The sequence below is a fragment of the Heterodontus francisci genome, chromosome 25 (genome assembly GCF_036365525.1).
Source record: "Heterodontus francisci isolate sHetFra1 chromosome 25, sHetFra1.hap1, whole genome shotgun sequence".
NCBI classification, from domain to species: Eukaryota; Metazoa; Chordata; class Chondrichthyes; order Heterodontiformes; family Heterodontidae; genus Heterodontus; species Heterodontus francisci.
In genome coordinates, this window is record NC_090395.1 from 16,213,031 (window position 1) to 16,230,508 (window position 17,478).

At 49.2% G+C, this 17,478-nt stretch overlaps 1 protein-coding gene across 6 annotated transcripts in view; it reads left to right on the forward strand.

The window, feature by feature from the left end:
* cacna1sa (calcium channel, voltage-dependent, L type, alpha 1S subunit, a) overlaps positions 1-17,478 on the forward strand; it is a 722,633-nt gene that overhangs the window by 612,155 nt on the left and 93,000 nt on the right. For all 6 annotated transcript variants that reach the window (XR_010977454.1, XM_068056917.1, XM_068056913.1 and 3 more), the window contains 7 exons: positions 4,090-4,218; positions 4,608-4,673; positions 4,911-5,002; positions 5,745-5,904; positions 11,263-11,390; positions 11,511-11,607; positions 16,516-16,618. Coding sequence is in view for 5 of the 6 variants with exons in the window: in XM_068056917.1 (XP_067913018.1) it covers positions 4,090-4,218; positions 4,608-4,673; positions 4,911-5,002; positions 5,745-5,904; positions 11,263-11,390; positions 11,511-11,607; positions 16,516-16,618 (775 nt within the window). In the remaining variant the exon portion in view is untranslated. The remainder of the gene's footprint in view (positions 1-4,089; positions 4,219-4,607; positions 4,674-4,910; positions 5,003-5,744; positions 5,905-11,262; positions 11,391-11,510; positions 11,608-16,515; positions 16,619-17,478) is intronic.

Below are 17,478 nucleotides of genomic sequence, written 5' to 3' on the forward strand. Positions count from 1 at the left end.
CCAGAGATTATTACCTTAGCGGTTCTGTTTTTTAATTTAGCCCCTAGCTGCTCATACTCTCTATGCAGAACCTCTTTCCTAGTCTATGTTGTTGGTACCCATGTGGACCACAACAGGATCCTCCCCCTCCCACTGCAAGCTCCTATCCAGACCCGAACAGATGTCACAAACCCTGACACTGGGAAGGCAACACAGTCTTCTGGACTCTTGCTATTGGCTGCAGAGAATGGTGTCTATCCCTCTGACTATACTGTCTCCTACTACCACTACATTCCTATTTACTTCCCCCTCTTGAATGGCTTCCTGTACTATGGTGCGGTCAGTTTGCTCATCCACCCTGCAGACCCCACTCTCATCCATTCAAACTGAAAGAATCTTAAACCTGGTGGACAATTGCAAGGGCTGAGGCTCCTCCACTTTTGCCTTCTCAATCCCCATACCTGCCTCCCTCGCAGTCACATCCTCCTGTCCCTGACCACTGACCAAATCAGAAATCCTATCCTATGGGGTGTGACTGCCTTCTGGAAAAAAATGTCCAGGTAACTTTCTCTTTCCCTGATGCATAACGGTGTCTGTAGCTTGGCCTCCAGCTCACTGACTCTGAGCCGAAACTCCTCGAGCTGCAGACGTGTTTGCCGTGGATCACACTGGTGTCCACAAGCTCCCATATACTGCAGCCACAACACATCACCTGCCCTGTCATCCTTATTGTGTTTTTCCATTTCCCTACTTTAGCTTCATATCCTTGTTATCCTTATCCAACAAAAGATCATGGATTAGTGGTGGTTTGGGCAGACTGCTCACTGCCACCTCACTCTACTATCTCCCTAAACCTGGTGTCAGATGGCTCAGTATGCAACATTCTTGCCTCTGAGTTAGAATGTATTGGGTTCAAGCACCACTCCAGAGGTATAAGCACAGTGCCAGTACTCCAGGAGTGCTGCACTGTTGGAGGTGCTAACTTTTGGATGAGACATTTAGGCCCTGTCTGCCCTCTCAGGTGGGTGTAAAAAATTTCACAGCACTATTCGAAGAAGAGTAGGGCAATTATTCCTGGTGTCCTGGTCAATATTTATCCCTCAGTCGACATCACAAGAAAAACAGGTTATCTGGTCATTATCACATTGCTGTTTGTGGGACCTTGCCATGCACAAATTGACTGCTGTGTCTCCTGATTTACAAGAGGGATTACACTTCTAAAAAACTGCATTGACTGTAAATATCCTATTCCCACTAAATTGCTGACCACCCAACTTCCCTTCCTGTCCCCATGTTAGCTGATATTAGCTGTAGGCACAGACTCGGTGGGCCGAAGGGCCTGTTTCAGTGCTGTATCTCTAAATAAAAAAATAAAACGGTTCCCTCTCTTCACATGTTGTCCCTTGCTCCTTTAACTCTGACGTCACCACCCCACTTCTCAAAAAAACAACCCTTGACCCCATTGTCCTTGCAAACTACCATTCCATCTCCAGCCTCCCTTTCTTCTCCAATGTCTTTGAACATGTTGTCGCCTCCCAAATCCATTCCCATCTTTCCCAGAACTCCATGTTTGAATCTCTCCTATCAGGTTTCCGCCCCCTACTACATTACTGAAACAACTCTTATCAAAGTCACAAATGACATCCTTTGTGACTGTGACAAAGGTAAACTTTCCCTCCTCATCCTTCTCAACCTATCTGCAGTCTTTGACATGGTTGACCGCACCATCCTCCTCCAACATCTCTCCACTGTTGTCCAGCTGGATGGGACTGCACTCACCTGGTTCCATTCTTATCTATCTAATCATAGTCAGAGAATCACTTGAAATGGCTTCTCTTCCTGCTCCTGCCCCGTTACCTCTGGTGTCTCCCAAGGATCTATCCTTGGCCCCCTTCTATTTTTCATCTACATTCTGCCACTCGGTGACATTATCCAAATACACAGCATCTGTTTCCACATGTACACTGATGACACCCAGCTCTATTTCACCATTACCTTTCTCAACTGCTGCTAAATTCAGTTCACCCAACATCCAGTACTGGATGAGCATAGAATGTTTACAGTACAGAAGGAGGCCATTCAGCCATCGTGTCCATGCTAACTTTCTGTGAGAGTAACTCACCTAGTCCCACTCCCCCACCTTTTCCTCATAACTGTGCAAACATTTTCTCTTCAAATAACCATCCAATTCCCTTTTGAAAGCCACGATTGAATCTGCCTCCACCACATTCTCAGGCTGTGCATTCCAGATCCTAACCCCTCACTGTGCAAAAAACGTTTTTCCTCAAGTCGCCTCTGGTTCTTTTGCCATCACCTTAAATCAGTGTCCTCTGGTTTTGCACCCTACGCCAATGGGAACAGTTTCTCTCTATCTACTCCGTCCAGACCCCTCATGATTTTGAACACCTCTATCAAATCTCCTTTCAACTTTCTCTTCTCTAAAGAGAACAACACCAGCTTCTCCAATCTATCCATGTAACCACCCTGAAACTATTCTCCTAAAACTTTTCTGCACCCTCTCCAATGCCTTCACATCCTTCCTAAAGGGCAGTGCCCAGAATTGGACAGAATATGCCAGCTGAGACCAGACTTGTGGTTTATAAAGGTTTCCCATAACTTCCTTGCTTTTATACTCTGCCTCTATTTGGAAATCCCAGAATCCCGTATGCCTTATTAACTGCTTTCTCAAACTCCCCTGCCACTTTCAACAATGTGTGCACATATATCCTGAGGTCCCTTTGCTCCTGCACCCCCTTTAGAATTATATCCTTTATTTTATATTGCCTTTCCTCGTTCTCCCTGCCAAAATGTATCACTTCACACTTCTCTGCATTAATTTTCATCTGTCACTGTCCACCCATTCCAGCAGCCAATGTCAGAAATTTCCTCCAATTAAATATTGGGAAGACCAAAGTCCATGTCTTTGGTCCCTGCCACAGACTCTGTTCCCTAGTCACCAACTTCATCCCTCTCCCTGGCAACAGTCTGAAGCTGACCTAGACACTTTGCAACCTTGGTGTTGTATTTGACCCCGAGATGAGCTTCCGACAACATATGCATGTCGTCACTAAGGCTGCCTATTTCCACCTCTGTTACATCGCCTGACATTATCCCCTTCCTCAGCTCATCTGCTGAACCCCTCATTCATGTCTTTGTTACCTCTAGACTTGACTATTCCAAAGCACTCCTGGCTGGTCTCTCACATTCTACTCTCTGTAAACTTGAGGTCATCCAAAAATTCTGCTGCCTGTGTCTTAACTTGCACCAAGTCCTGTTCCCCTATCACCCCTGCGCTCACTGACCTACATTGGCTCCTGGTTAAACAACACCTTGATTTTAAAATTCTCATCCTGTCAAAATTGTCAAATCCCTCCATGCCTCACCCCTCCCTATCTATATAATCTCCTCCAGCCCCACAACACCCCAAGATGTCTGCACTTACCTCATTCTGACTCCACCATTGGCGGAGGTGCCTTCAGCTGCCAAGGCCCGAAGCTCTGGAGTTCCCTCCCTACATCTCTACGTTTCTCCATCTCTCTACCTCTCTTTCCTGTTTTAAGATGCTCCTTAAAACCTACGTCTTTGACCAAGCTTAAGGCCATCTGCCCTAATGTAATCTTACGTGGCTCCATGTCAAATTTTGCTTTATAACATTTCTGCAAAGCACCTTGGGACATTTTATTATGTTAAAGGTGTTATATTAATAAAAGTTGTTGTTGTAAAGCACTTTGGGATATCTTGAGGTCCATGAAAGGCTTTATATAAATTCAAGTCTTTTCCCTGCTCTACCCACTCTACCACCTCCTTCCTCACTACCTTGCATCCTCCCTCCCTCAGTCTCACAACCACTTTTCCCATTCCCGCTTCCTCTATCCCCCTGCACATTATCCTCATCTCCACATCCTATCGCTATTCCCTCCCAGTCTCCTTGCCTTCATCTCCCTGTATCCCACTCCCAGTTTCTCTGCACCTCATCCCAGTCTCCCAATCTCCCAGCCCCCAGTCTCCTGGCCTCCCACCTGCTCCCCACCCCTTCCAGTTTCCACACCCACCCTGGTTGTCCATGCTCTTGGTATGTTTGTAATCTTTTTTCTCTTGATGATTTCTCAGGAGTCAGAGGACAGCTCCCGTATCTCCATCTCCTTCTTCCGTCTGTTTCGTGTGATGCGCCTGGTCAAATTGCTGAGCAGAGGAGAGGGCGTTCGAACTCTGCTGTGGACATTCATCAAGTCTTTCCAGGTAAGATGGCCCAGCATGGTGAGCCAATCACAAGCTGGGCCATAATCAGGACACACAGCAAATCAGGCAAGAGCGGTCAGTCAGCCTAGGACGAGTCATAGCTTGAAAGGGTCAAAATCCTTGGGCCCTGAAAATCCACAGCCCTGCTACATCGGAGGCCAGCTCCTGCAGATTCCACTGGAGTATCTGTGATCAGGATGGGGAGAGCTGTGTTAAATGGGATTGGGTATGATCAGGAACAGTCCAACAGAAGGAATGGAGGTACAGGTGAGATGATAGAGGTTAATCTAATGTACAGCTGAGATAGATCAGCAGGGAGTTTCTCACTCTGTAACTAATATGTTGCTCAGGCCAGTGTTCTCACCACTCCTGGCTTTGTTCTCTGACAGGCTCTACCCTATGTGGCACTTCTTATTGTGATGTTGTTCTTCATCTATGCTGTCATTGGAATGCAGGTAAGACCAGGTGCCCATTACCTCCACACTCAGGTAAGTTAGTTCTACATTAATTCTCTAATGTGCCTGCAGTTTTCTACAAGTCTACTTTGTACTGTGGAGGAGTGTCCTACCAACATGAGGAATGTCCATCAATCTCTCAGATTACACTCAGTAATCTCTAATTCTTTACTTTGCCTTCTCACCAGTCTTGCTGAGATACCTCTCACATTCATACTGTCTCTTCCTGTTTACCAGGTCTTTGGTAAGATTGCCAATGTGGATGGGGCGCAAATCAATCGTAACAACAACTTCCAGACCTTTCCACAAGCTGTGCTCCTGCTTTTCAGGTGAGAGAGCACCTGACCACTCACCCCGGCCTGACTACTCACCCCTCGCCTGACCTCTCGCCCCGGCCTGACCTCTCGCCCCGGCCTGACCACTCGCCCTGCGTTTGACCACTCTCCCTGGCCTGACCACTCACCCTAGACTGACCACTCATCACAGCCTGACCACTAACCCCAGACTGACCTCTCGCCCCGGCATGACCACTCGCCCTGCGTTTGACCACTCACCCCGGCCTGACTACTCACCCCAGACTGACCACTCATCACGGCCTGACCACTCACCCCTCGCCTGACCTCTCGCCCCGGCCTGACCTCTCGCCCCGGCCTGACCTCTCGCCCCGGCCTGACCACTCGCCCTGCGTTTGACCACTCTCCCTGGCCTGACCACTCACCCTAGACTGACCACTCGCCCCAGCCTGACCACTCATCACAGCCTGACCACTAACCCCAGACTGACCCCTCGCCCCGGCATGACCATTTGCCCTGCGCTTGACCACTCTCCCTGGCCTGACCACTCACCCCAGACTGACTACTCACCCCGCGCCAGACCTCTCGCCCCGGCCTGACCACTCGCCCTATGCCTGGCCACTCACCCCAGACTGACCACTCTCCCCAGCCTGACCACTCACCCCAGACTGACCATTCATCCCGGCCTGACCACTCGCCCCGGTTTGACCACTCATCGCATGTCTGACCGCTGGGTCTATGCCCCTGCAGTGGGTGACTGTGGTGTTCCTGTGTCTAGGTGTGCCACAGGTGAAGCCTGGCAAGAAATCATGCTGGCCTGCCAACCTGGCAAGCTCTGTGACCCTGAGTCTGACTACGAGCCTGGCGAAGAGTACACTTGTGGAACCAACTTTGCCGTCTTCTACTTCATCAGTTTCTACATGCTGTGCGCCTTCCTGGTAAGTGTTGATCCCCCAGAGATTGGGACATTTCTCCCACCACAGGCTCCATGAGGCTCAGTGTCCTTGTGACTCTCACACAGAGCGAGCAGGTGTAAAAATAACCCAGGGGGAGCATAAGGTCAAAGAAACGAAACAGTTTATAGCAGACAATCAGCATAAAGACGGGGAACGTGAGTGACAAAATACACAAGTGTCCAGCAAATTCGAGATTGAAATCTGGCCCTGCTGCACAACATAAATCTTTATAAAACACTGGTTAGGCCTCAGTTGAAGTATTGTGTCCAATTCTGGGCACTGCACTCTAGAAAAGATGTCAGGCCTCGGAGAGGGTGCACTAGAATTGTACCAGAGTTCAGTTATGTGGAGAGACTGGAGAAGCTCGAATCATTCGACTTAAAGCAGATGAAGAGGAGATGAATAGAGGTTTCCAAAATCATGAACTGTTTTGTAGAGGAAATAAGGAGAAGCTGCTTCTACGCTCATACGTGTCAGTAACCAGACGACAGAGATTTAAGATAATTGCTGAACGACCCAGAGGGAGGAGGAGGAGAATTTGTTTTACGCCGCGTGATGCGGTCTGGAACGTGCTGCCTGAAAGAGCGGTGGAAACAGATTCAATTATAATTTTTAAAAGGGAATTGGATAAATACTTGAATGAGGAAAAATTTGCAGGTCTGTGGCAGGGGAAGGCACCGACATGTTGCACCACAGACATTTGACAAAATTATTGACTCAACCAAGGACATGGGGGCAATTAATCTGTATATAAAGTGTATAGTCAGCCGAATGCCATCAAAACACTTTCTACCTACTTAGTGAGATACCTGGCATTGTTTTGCTCGGACAAGTAGTCAATATCTGTTCACACACTTGATGGAGTGATGCGGAGAAACCGGATAGATGTCAATCTGTCAGCAGTGACCTTGATCTCTTTCTCTCCCTCTCGCTCGCTCTCCTTTCTGTGACCAACTCTCACCTCTCTCCCCCACTCTCCACTTCCTCTCTCTCTCTCCCTCTCACTCTGCCGCTCTCTCTTCCTGTCCCTCTTCATCTCTCTCCGCTCTCTCTCTGTCTCCCACCCTCTCTCTCCCCTTCTCTCCCCTTCTCTCCCCTTCTCTCCCCTTCTCTCCCCTCTCCCTCTCTCTCTCCCTCTCTCTCCCTCTCCCTAGCTCTCTCTCTCCCTCTCCATCTCTCTCCCCTCTCTCCCTCTCTTCCACCCTGTCTCTCCCCTTCACTCCCCTCTGTCTCTCTCACCATCCCTCTCTTCTCTCCCTCTCCCTAGCTCTCTCTCTCCCTCTCCCTCTCCATCTCTCTCCCCCTCTTCCACATGTCTCTCCCCTTCACTCCCCTCTCTCTCTCTCTCTCTCTCTCACACACCATCCCTCTCTCTCTCCCTCTCCCTAGCTCTCTCTCTCCCTGTCCCTTTTCCTCTCTGTCCCCTCTCTGCCTCTCTCCCTCTCTCTCTCGCCCTCTCTTTCGCCCTCTCTCTGTCTCCTCTCTCCCTTGTTCTCTGTCTCTCCTCTCTCCCTCTCCCCCTCACTCTCTCCTCTCTCCCTCATTTTCTCTCTCCTCTCTCTCTCCCTCCCCCTCCGCTCTCCCTCTCCATCTCTCGCTCTCTCTCCTCCCTCTCTTTCTGCCCTCTCTTTCTGTCGCTCTCTCTCTCTCCCTCGTTCTCTCTCTCCTGTCTCCCTCGCTCTCTCTCCCCCTCTCCCCCCCTCTCTCCCTCTCACTCCTCTCTACCTCTCTCTCCCTCTCTCTTGCCCCCTCTCTCTTTCCTCTCTCTCTCTCTCCTCGCTCCCTCTATCCCTCTTGCTCCCTCTCTCTCCCTCTCTCTACCTCTCTCTCTCCCTTTCACTCTCCCTCTCTCTCTCCCTCTATCTCTTTCGCTTTCCCTCTCCATCTCTCTCCCCTCTCTCTCTGTTTCTTTCCCTCCCTCTCGCTCCCCTTCTCTCTGTCCCCACACTCTTTCCCTCTCTCTCTCCCACTCTCCCTGTCCCTCTTGATCTCTCTCCCCCCTGCTCCCCCGGTCCTTCTCTCCTTCCCTCTCTCCCTCCCTCTGACTCTCCCCCTCTCTCACTCTCTCTCTCCCTTTCTCCCTCTCTCCCTCCCCTCTCTCACCTTTCCCCTCTCTCTCTCCCCTTCTCCCTCCCATCCTCTCTTTCTCCCTCTCTGTCCCTCCCTCTCTCTCCCCCTCTCTCTCTCCCTCTCTCTCCTCTCCCTCCTCTCTCACTCTCTCTCCTCTCTCTATCTCTCCTCTCACTCTCTCTCCTCTCTCCCTCTCTTTCCTCTCTCCCTCTCGCTCCTCTCTCCCTCTCGCTCTCTTCTCTCTCCCTCTCTCTCTCTCCTTTCTCCCACTCTTTCCCTCTCTCTCCCGCCTTCTCTCTCCCCTCTCTCTCCTCTTCTCTCCCCCTCGCTCTCCTTCGCTCTCTCCCTCCTCTCCTTCTCCCTCTCCCTCCTCTCCTTCTCTCTCTCCCTCTCAATCTCCCTCTCCCTCTCAATCTCCCTCCCTCTCCCCCTCTCTTTCGCTCTCTCTTCCTCTCTCTTTCCCCCTCTCGCCCGCTCTCTCTCCCACCTTCAGCCCCGCTCTCTCTCCCCCACTCTCCAACCCTCCCTCCCTCTCCTCCCTTCTCCCCTTCTCTCTCTCCCGTTCTCTCTCTCCCCTTCTCTTTCTCCCTTCCTCTCTCTTGCTTCCCCTCTCTCTTTCCCTCGCTTCCCCTCGCTGTCTACCTCTCTACCCCCCCACCACTCTCTCCCCCCTCTCTCTCTCCACTTGTCCCTCCCTCCCCTCTCTCTCCCTCTCTCTCTCTCTCCTGCTCTCTCTCCCTGTCCCTCTCCATCTCTCTCCCCTCTATCCCTCCCTTTCTATCTCCCTCCCACTCCCCCTCTCTCTCCCCCCCTCTCTCTCTCTCTCCCTCTATCTCTCTCCCCTCTCCCTGCTCTCTTTCCCCCTTCTCACCCTCTCTCTCGCCCCTCTCTCCCTCCCCATCTCTCTCTCTTTTCTCCTCTCTCTCCCTCTCTTTCACAATCTCTCTCTACCTCTCTCCCTCTCCCTCTCTCTCCCCTTCTCCCTCGCCTCTCTCTCCCTGTCCCTCTCCATCTCTCCCCCCTCTGTCCCTCTCTCTCCCCCTCTTTCTTCCGCTCTCTCCTTCTCTCTCCCTCTCTCTCTCTCCATCCTCTCTCCCCCTCTCTCTCCGCTCTCCCTCTCTCTCTCTCCCTCTCTCTCCTCCCTCTCTCCCCTCTCCCCTCTCTCCTCCCTCTCTCCCCTCTCTCCTTTCTCTCTCTCTCTGTGACAGTTGCAGAGAGTGGGAAGTCTCCCCAGATCTGCTTTCTGATTGATCAGTTTTTTTAAAAAACCCCGAACTTGTCCTGGGTTGCGAACCCGCTGTCTCTGCTCCCAGCACCTGTCAGCTCTGAATCTGACAGCTGTGAATTTTTTTAAAGTCGGACTTGTCTGGAAATAAAAAGCCAATGGGAAATTTCTGATTCCTGAAATTACCAGTCACCGACCTCAAAATATTTACGACAGGCACTGCTGTCCGGGTATAGACATGTTGCTGACCCCTGGGCTAGGAGGAATCGGCAGGGAAGTGGAACTAATCAGAAACGTCTTCCATAGAGCCAGCACAGGCACGATGGGTTGAATGACCTCCTTCTGTGCTGTAGATTTTATGATTGTGTAATAATAACTGTTCTGGGCAGACAGCCAGGGGAAGATGCTGAAAGGGGCAAACTGACTGCTTTAAGAAGGAGTTGGATTGATGTCTCTGGTAAAGATGGAGTGAGGGGTTGTGAAGATACCAGCAGCAGGATGGGTCTGACTCCACCCTCCCTCGAAAGGAGTACATCATGAGAGGTTGTGCACGGCTGCAGTTTCCTACGCTCTGCTGCTTCTGAACATTGCTTCCTAGTGGTAGACCGAGGTGAGTATAGAGGAAGAGATCTGTGATCCAACACATACTCTTCAGCAAAGGCAAGTGACTTAGCTGTTTGGCCTTTTCTCACTGTGGACTTTAAATTGTTAGATTTATGGTTAAGTATTGGAAATTCGTCGACCCTACCTCATAGAATAGAGTCATTTACAGAACAGAATAAGGCCATTCAGCCCATCGAGCCCATGCCAGCTCTCCGCAGAGCAATCCGGTCAGTCTCACTCCCCCGCTCGATCCCTGTAGCCCTGCAAGTTTATTTCCTTCAAATGTCGATCCAATTTCCATTTGAAATCATTGATTGTCTCCACCTCCACCACCCTCATAGGCAGCGAGTTCCAGGTCATTAATACCCACTGCGTAAAAATGTTCTTCCTCACATTCCCCCTGCATCTCTTGCCCAAAATCTTCAAACTGTGTCCCCTAGTCCTTGTACCATCAGTTATTGGGAACAGGTTTTCCTTGTCTAACTTACCTAAACCTGTCATAATCTTGTACACCTTTAGTAAATCTCCCCACAACCTCCATTGCTCCAAATAGAACAACCCCAGCTTTTCCAACCTAACCTTGTGGCTAAAATCCTCCATCCCTGGAACCATTCTGGTAAATCTCCTCTGCACCCTCTCAAGGACCCTCACATCTGTCCTGAAGTGTGGTGACCAGAACTGGATGCAATAATCTAGTTGTGGCCTAACCAGAGCTTTCTAAAGGTTCAGCATAACCTCCCTGCTTTTGTACTCAATACCTTTATTTATGAAGCTCAAGATTCCATATGCTTTACTAATTGCTCTCTCCATATGTCCTGTCACCTTCAAAGATTGTGCACATGAGCCCCAGGTCCCTCTGTTATTATGGGATAGGACAGGATAGATAGAAGCAGACAGTTCCTATAGTTGAGGACTCTAGAATGAGAGGCCATTGATACCAGATGAAAGGTTAAAGATTTAAAGTCGAGGTTAGGATAAACTTCTTCACACAGAGAGCTATGAGGCTGTGGAATTCACTTCCAGGGTTAGTGGTTGCAGCAGATTCAAGATTAGATTGGATAGTGGATGACAAAAGAAATTATAGGAATATGAGAAAAGGTGGTGAAATGAGCTTGGGATTGTTTGCTCGTGTGGAAGGTAAGTGCCAGCATAGACTGATTGGGCCGAATGGCTTTCTTAAAAAGTTGTCCTTAGGATGGCTACATTTATTGCCTGGCTCAAGTTTCCCTGAGAAAACGGTGGGGTGAGCCGCCTTCCTGAACTGCTGCAGTCCATGTGGAATCTGTACACACCAGAGTGGGGCATCTTGTGGGATTTGTTGAAGTATATGGAACTTGGAGCTCCAGTTATAGAGGACTCGGTCCCATACAGGGAACAGTAGGCCTTGTGCTGGCACTGCCTGGATCTGGATTGTATATTAAGCACTGTTGTCCCTTTCACAGATTATTAACCTGTTTGTGGCTGTAATTATGGACAACTTCGATTACCTGACGCGTGATTGGTCCATTCTGGGTCCTCACCACCTTGATGAATTTAAGAGGATCTGGGCCGAGTACGACCCTGAGGCTAAGTAAGTGTGTTAAACACTTACACACACTCACGCACACTCGCACATGTAGACAATGAATGTGTAACTGAGGGAGCAACACACACACACACAGCTGAAACTTTTCCCAATTATTTTCCTCAGGGGACGGATAAAACACCTGGATGTGGTGACGCTGCTCCGTCGCATCCAGCCCCCTCTGGGGTTTGGCAAGTTCTGCCCCCACCGTGTGGCCTGTAAGGTAGGATTAAGGCAATTTGAGCTCCATTCATTCAGTCGGTACATAAGGGGTTTGCTTGACAGAGTAGTCGAGGCACACAATTTATTACCCAATTAACAATTCCTTTTAAATTTATCAAACATTAACGTAAATCCATGAAAGCCCAGTATGTATTTCAGGGATGTTTGTTAATGCTGAATGTTCAAATGGAAGAGTAATGAAGACAATGTCTGGAATTTAAAATAGAAACCTCCTGCAGTTGAATTTGAACTGGGAAGGGATTGATGGTTCAAGTAGATTGATTATAATGAGCTTTAGCAGAGGGATAAACTATTTATTACACTGCGAAGAGTGAGCAGAGTTTCGAATGACTGTTAAGCAATATATTACATTTCTGCCATTTCTTTGCTTGCTCAGTAAGTTATTTGGAGAGTGAAGTGTAGAGAACAGTGCAGAATAAGATTGAGAGTAATATACAGGATGAGGATTGCTGGAGAGGAGGAAGCAGTGGAAAGACTCTGGGACAAAAAGGAAGCATTTGCATCCAGTCTTGTGTTTGTGGGCTCTTTCTCTCAGTTACAAGGTGTAAGAGGGTTGATTCTCTTCTATTCTACACCCAATTCCTGTATGCAAAACAGAGGAATGAGGGGTGGAGACCCTTGGTGCCATGTCCTTTGTCCTATTGAGACCAGACCCAGTTGCAAGGGTTTCCTTGGTACTAATACGTTAATGAGGCAGGCATGGCTTTGTCCCGTCTATCCTCTGCTTGGTGTCAGACTGACAGTAGGGGGCAGTTGGGTAAGGGGGGATGGGGGACCGGGGTGGGAGGGTGGGCGGGGAGTGGAGAGGTGTGGAGGTGCAGTCTCTTAAACTGGGTCTGGTACCCAGCTTCTCCAGATCAGAGAGTCCCAGGACAGCATGCCAGCAATGGATAGACACAGTTCTGCCACAGGCCTCAGAGGAGGAGGCCTCCTGATGGTATTCGGAGCCTTGAAACTGGCAGCAATTCCAGTCCATCCCTATCCCCACCGACGCCACATCAGCCTCCTGCCAAGGGGTGTTCTCTGCTGGTGAATATTGAACAGATACCCAGGCTGCAAGCAATGCAGCTGAGTTCAGGACAGGTGGAAAGTGCAGTGATAGGGGTGGAATTACCTGACTGGGGGAATGCTGCAAGACTCACTCTCACAAGCCACTTGTTCCTGGATGTTAATAACTCAGCAAAACACTTGTTCTCCACTTCAGTTTTTTTCTTAAGTGAATTTCCACTTCCCTAACAGCCCAATAAATGTTTGCCTTGAAAAGATTGCCAACATTTATACAGCTCAGAATGCAGCATCAAGCCTGTTGTTACACTGGGGAGGCGGTGGCCGAGTGGAATTATCACTGGACTAGTAACTCAGAGACCCAGGTATTGATCTGGGGCCACGGGTTCGAATCCCACCACAGCAGAAGGTGGAATTTGAATTTAATTAATAAATCTAGAATTAAAAGCTAGTCTAATCATGGCCATGAAACCATTGTCAATTGTTGTAAAAGCCCATCTGGTTCACTAATGTCCTTTAGGGAAGGAAATCTGCTGTCCTTACCTGGTCTGGCCTACATGTGACTCCAGACCCACAGCAATGTGGTTAACTCTTACATGCCCTCTGAAATGGCCGAGCAAGTCACTCAGCTGTGCCTAACCATTACAAAGTCAATAAAAAGGAATGAAACCGGACGGACCACCCGGCATTGACCTAGGCACCGACAACGGCAAACCCAGCCCTGTCGACCCTGCAAAGTCCTCCTTAATAACATCTGGGGGCTTATGCCAAAGTTGGGAGAGCTGTCCCACAGACTAGTCAAGCAACAGCCTGACATAGTCATACTCACGGAATCATACCTTCCAGACAATGTCCCAGACACTGCAATCACTATCCCTGGGTATATCCTGTCCCAACGACAGGACAGACCCAGCAGAGGTGGTGGCACAGTGGTATACAGTAGGGAGGGAGTTGCCCTGGGAGTCCTCAACATCGATTCTGGACCCCATGACGTCTCATGGCATCAGGTCAAACATGGGCAAGGTAACCTCCTACTGATTACCACCTACTGCCCTCCCTCAGCTGATGAGTCAGTACTCCTCCATGTTGAACACCACTTGGAGGAAGCACTGAGGGTGGCAAGGGCACAAAATGTACTCTGGGTGGGGGACTTCAATGTCCGTCACCAACAGTGGCTCGGTTGCACCACGACTGATCGAGCTGGCCGAGTACTAAAGGACATAGCTGCTAGACTGGGTCTGCGGCAGGTGGTGGGGGAATCAGCAAGAGGGAAAAACATTCTTGACCTCGTCCTCACCAATCTGCCTGCCACAGATATTTCTGTCCATGACTGTATTGGTAGGAGTGACCACCGCACAGTCCTTGTGGAGGCGAAGTCCCGCCTTCACATTGAGGATACCCTCCATCGTGTTGTGTAGCACTACCACCGTGCTAAATGGGATAGATTTCGAACAACTCTAGCAATGCAAAACTGGGCATCCATGAGGTGCTGTGAGCCATCAGCAACAGCAGAATTGTACTCAACCACAATCTGTAACCTCATGGCCTGGCATATCCCCCACTCTACCATTACCATCAAGCCAGGAGACAAACCCTGGTTCAATGAAGAGTGCAGGAGGGCATGCCAGGAGCAGCACCAGGCATACCTCAAAATGAGGTGTCAACCTGGTGAAGCTACAACACAGGACTACTTGCATGCCAAACTGCATAGCAGCATGCAATAGACAGAGCTAAGCAATCCCATAACCAATGGATCAGATCTAAGCTCTGCAGTCCTGCCACATCCAGGTGGTGGACAATTAAACAACTAACTGGAGGAGGTGGCTCCACAAATATCCCCATCCTCATTGATGGGGGGAGCCCAGCACATCAGTGCGAAAGATAAGGCAGAAGCATTTGCAACAATCTTCAGCCAGAAGTGCTGTGTTGATGATCCATCTCAGCCTCCTCCTGAAGTTCCCAGCATCACAAATGCCAGTCTTCAGCCAATTCGATTCACTCCACGTGATATCAAGAAACGGCTGAAGGCACTGGATACTGCAAAGGCTATGTGTCCTGACAATATTCCGGCAATAGTACTGAAGACCTGTGCTCCAGAACTTGCCACACCCCTAGTCAAGTTAGTTCCAATTTCACTACAACACTGGCACCTACCCAGCAATGTGGAAAATTGCCCAGGTCTGTCCTGTACACAAAAAGCAAGACCAACCAACCCGGCTAATTACCGCCCCATCAGTCTACTCTCAATCATCAGTAAAGTGATGGAAGGTGTCATCAACAGTGCCATCAAGCAGCACTTGCTTAGCAATAACCTGCTCAGTGATACCCAGTTTGGGTTCCGACAGGTCCACTCAGCACCTGACCTCATTACAGCCTTGGTTCAAACATGGACAAAAGAGCTGAACTCAGGAGGTGAGGTGAGAGTGATTGCCCTTGACATCAAGGCAGCATTTGACCGAGTATGGCATCAAGGAGCCTTAGCAAAACTGGAGTCAATGGGAATCAGGGGGAAAACTCTCTGCTGGTTAGAGTCATACCTAGCGCAAAGGCTGTGGTTGTTGGAGGTCAATCATCTCAGCTCCAGGACATCACTGCAGGAGTTCCTCAGAGTAGTGTCCTAGGTCCAACCATCTTCAGCTGCTTCATCAATGACCTTTCTACAATCATAAGGTCAGAAGTGGGGATGTTCGCTGATGATTGCACAATGTTCAGCACCATTCACGACTCCTCAAATACTGAAGCAGTCCATGTAGAAATGCAGCAAGACCTGGACAATATCCAGGCTTGGGCTGATAACTGGCAAGTAACATTCATGCCACACAAGTGCCAGGCAATGACTATCTCCAACAAGAGAGAATCTAACCATCTCCCCATGACATTCAATGGCATTACCATTGCTGAATCCCCCACTATCAGAATCCGAGGGGCTACCATTGACCAGAAACTGAACTGGAGTAGCCATATAAATACCGTGGCTACAAGAGCAGGTCAGAGGCTAGGAATCCTGCAGCGAGTAACTCACTTCTTGACTCCCCAAAGCCTGACCACCATCTACAAGGCACAAGTCAGGAGTGTGATGGAATACTCTCCATTGCCTGGATGGGTGCAGCTCCAACAACAGTCAAGAAGCTCGACACCATCCAGGACAAAGCAACCCGCTTGATTGGCACACCATCCACAAAAATTCACTCCCTCCACCACCGACGCACAGTGGCAGCAGTGTGTACCATCTACGAGATGCACTGCAGCAACTCACCAAGGCTCCTTCGGCAGCGTCTTCCAAACCCGCGACCTCTACCACCTCGAAGGACAAGAGCAGCAGATGCATGGGAACACCACCACCTGCAAGGTCCTCTCCAAGCCACACACCATCCTGAATTGAAACTATATCGCCGTTCCTTCACTGTCGCTGGGTCAAAATCCTGGAACTCCCTTTCTAACAGCACTGTGGGTGTACCTACCTCACTTGGACTGCAGCAGTTCAAGAAGGCAGCTCACCACCACCTTCTCAAGGGCAATTAGGGATGGGCAATAAATGCTGGCATAGCCAGTGATGCCCACATCCCATGAATGAATTAAAAAAAACATGGTTAAATGTAATGGCCAATTTTCACACAGCAAGATCCATTAAATCACAGTGTGATAACTGTCCTGATGAGTTGTTTTTTTGATGGTGTTGGTTGATTATAGAATATTGGCCCAGGGCACTAGGAACCCTCCACTTCCAGTACTGTCGTGAGATCTTTAACATCCACCTGAACAGCTTTAACCTCTTATCCACTTATTATGAGCTCAAACTCCAGTCTGTGTCTGTTTCTGAGATATGCTTTCTGTTAGGTTTCCCTCTTGCAGCTGATCTCTTCGTTCTCTGTACCTTTCCCAGCGGTTGGTCTCCATGAACATGCCCATGAACAGTGATGGCACAGTCACCTTCAATGCCACGCTCTTCGCACTGGTTCGAACGGCCCTCAAAATTAAAACCGAAGGTAGGACAACTTGTACTGATGGGAGGAACTGGTCACACAATAAATATCCCTTCCCTAAAAATAGGCGAACGGGGGTGAGGTTGGAGCAAGGCTGCTTACTGATCCACCATACAGATTGTCATCGAGTCCATTTACAGCACAGGAGGCCATTCAGCCCATCAAGTTCATACCGGCTCTCCACAGAACCATGCAGTCAGTCCCATTCCCTGGCTCAATCTCCGTAGCCCTGCAGGTCTATTTCTCTCAGGTGACCATCCAACTTCCTCTTGAAGTCATCAATCGTCTCCGCTTCCACCACCCTTGTGAGCAGCGAGTTCCAGATCATTACCACTCACTGTAAAAAAGTGCTTCCTCATATTCCCTTTTGCCCAAAACTTTCAATCTATGTCTCCTAGTCCTTGTAACATTTGTTAATGGGAATGGTTTTTCCTTGACTGATTTAAACCTGCTGTAATCTTGTACACTTCTATTAAATCTCCCCTCAATCTCCTTTGCTCAAAAGAGAACAAACCCAGCTTTTCCAACCTAACCTTACAACTAAGATCCCTCATCCTGGAACCATTCTGGTAAATCTACTCTGCACCCTCTCAAAGTCCCTCATCCTTCCTGAAGTGTTGTGACCAGAACTGGAAGCAATACTCCAGTTGGGGCCTAACCAAAGCTTGATAAAGGTTCAGCATAACCCTTATGCTCAATTGTACTCAATGCCTCTGTTTCTGAAGCCCAAGATCCCATATGCTTTACTAACCATTCTATCAATATAGGGGAGGTGGTGGTGTAGTGGTAATGTCACTGGACTAGTAATCCAGAGCCCAGGCCAATGATCTGGGGACATGGGTTCGAATCCCACCAAGGCAGAT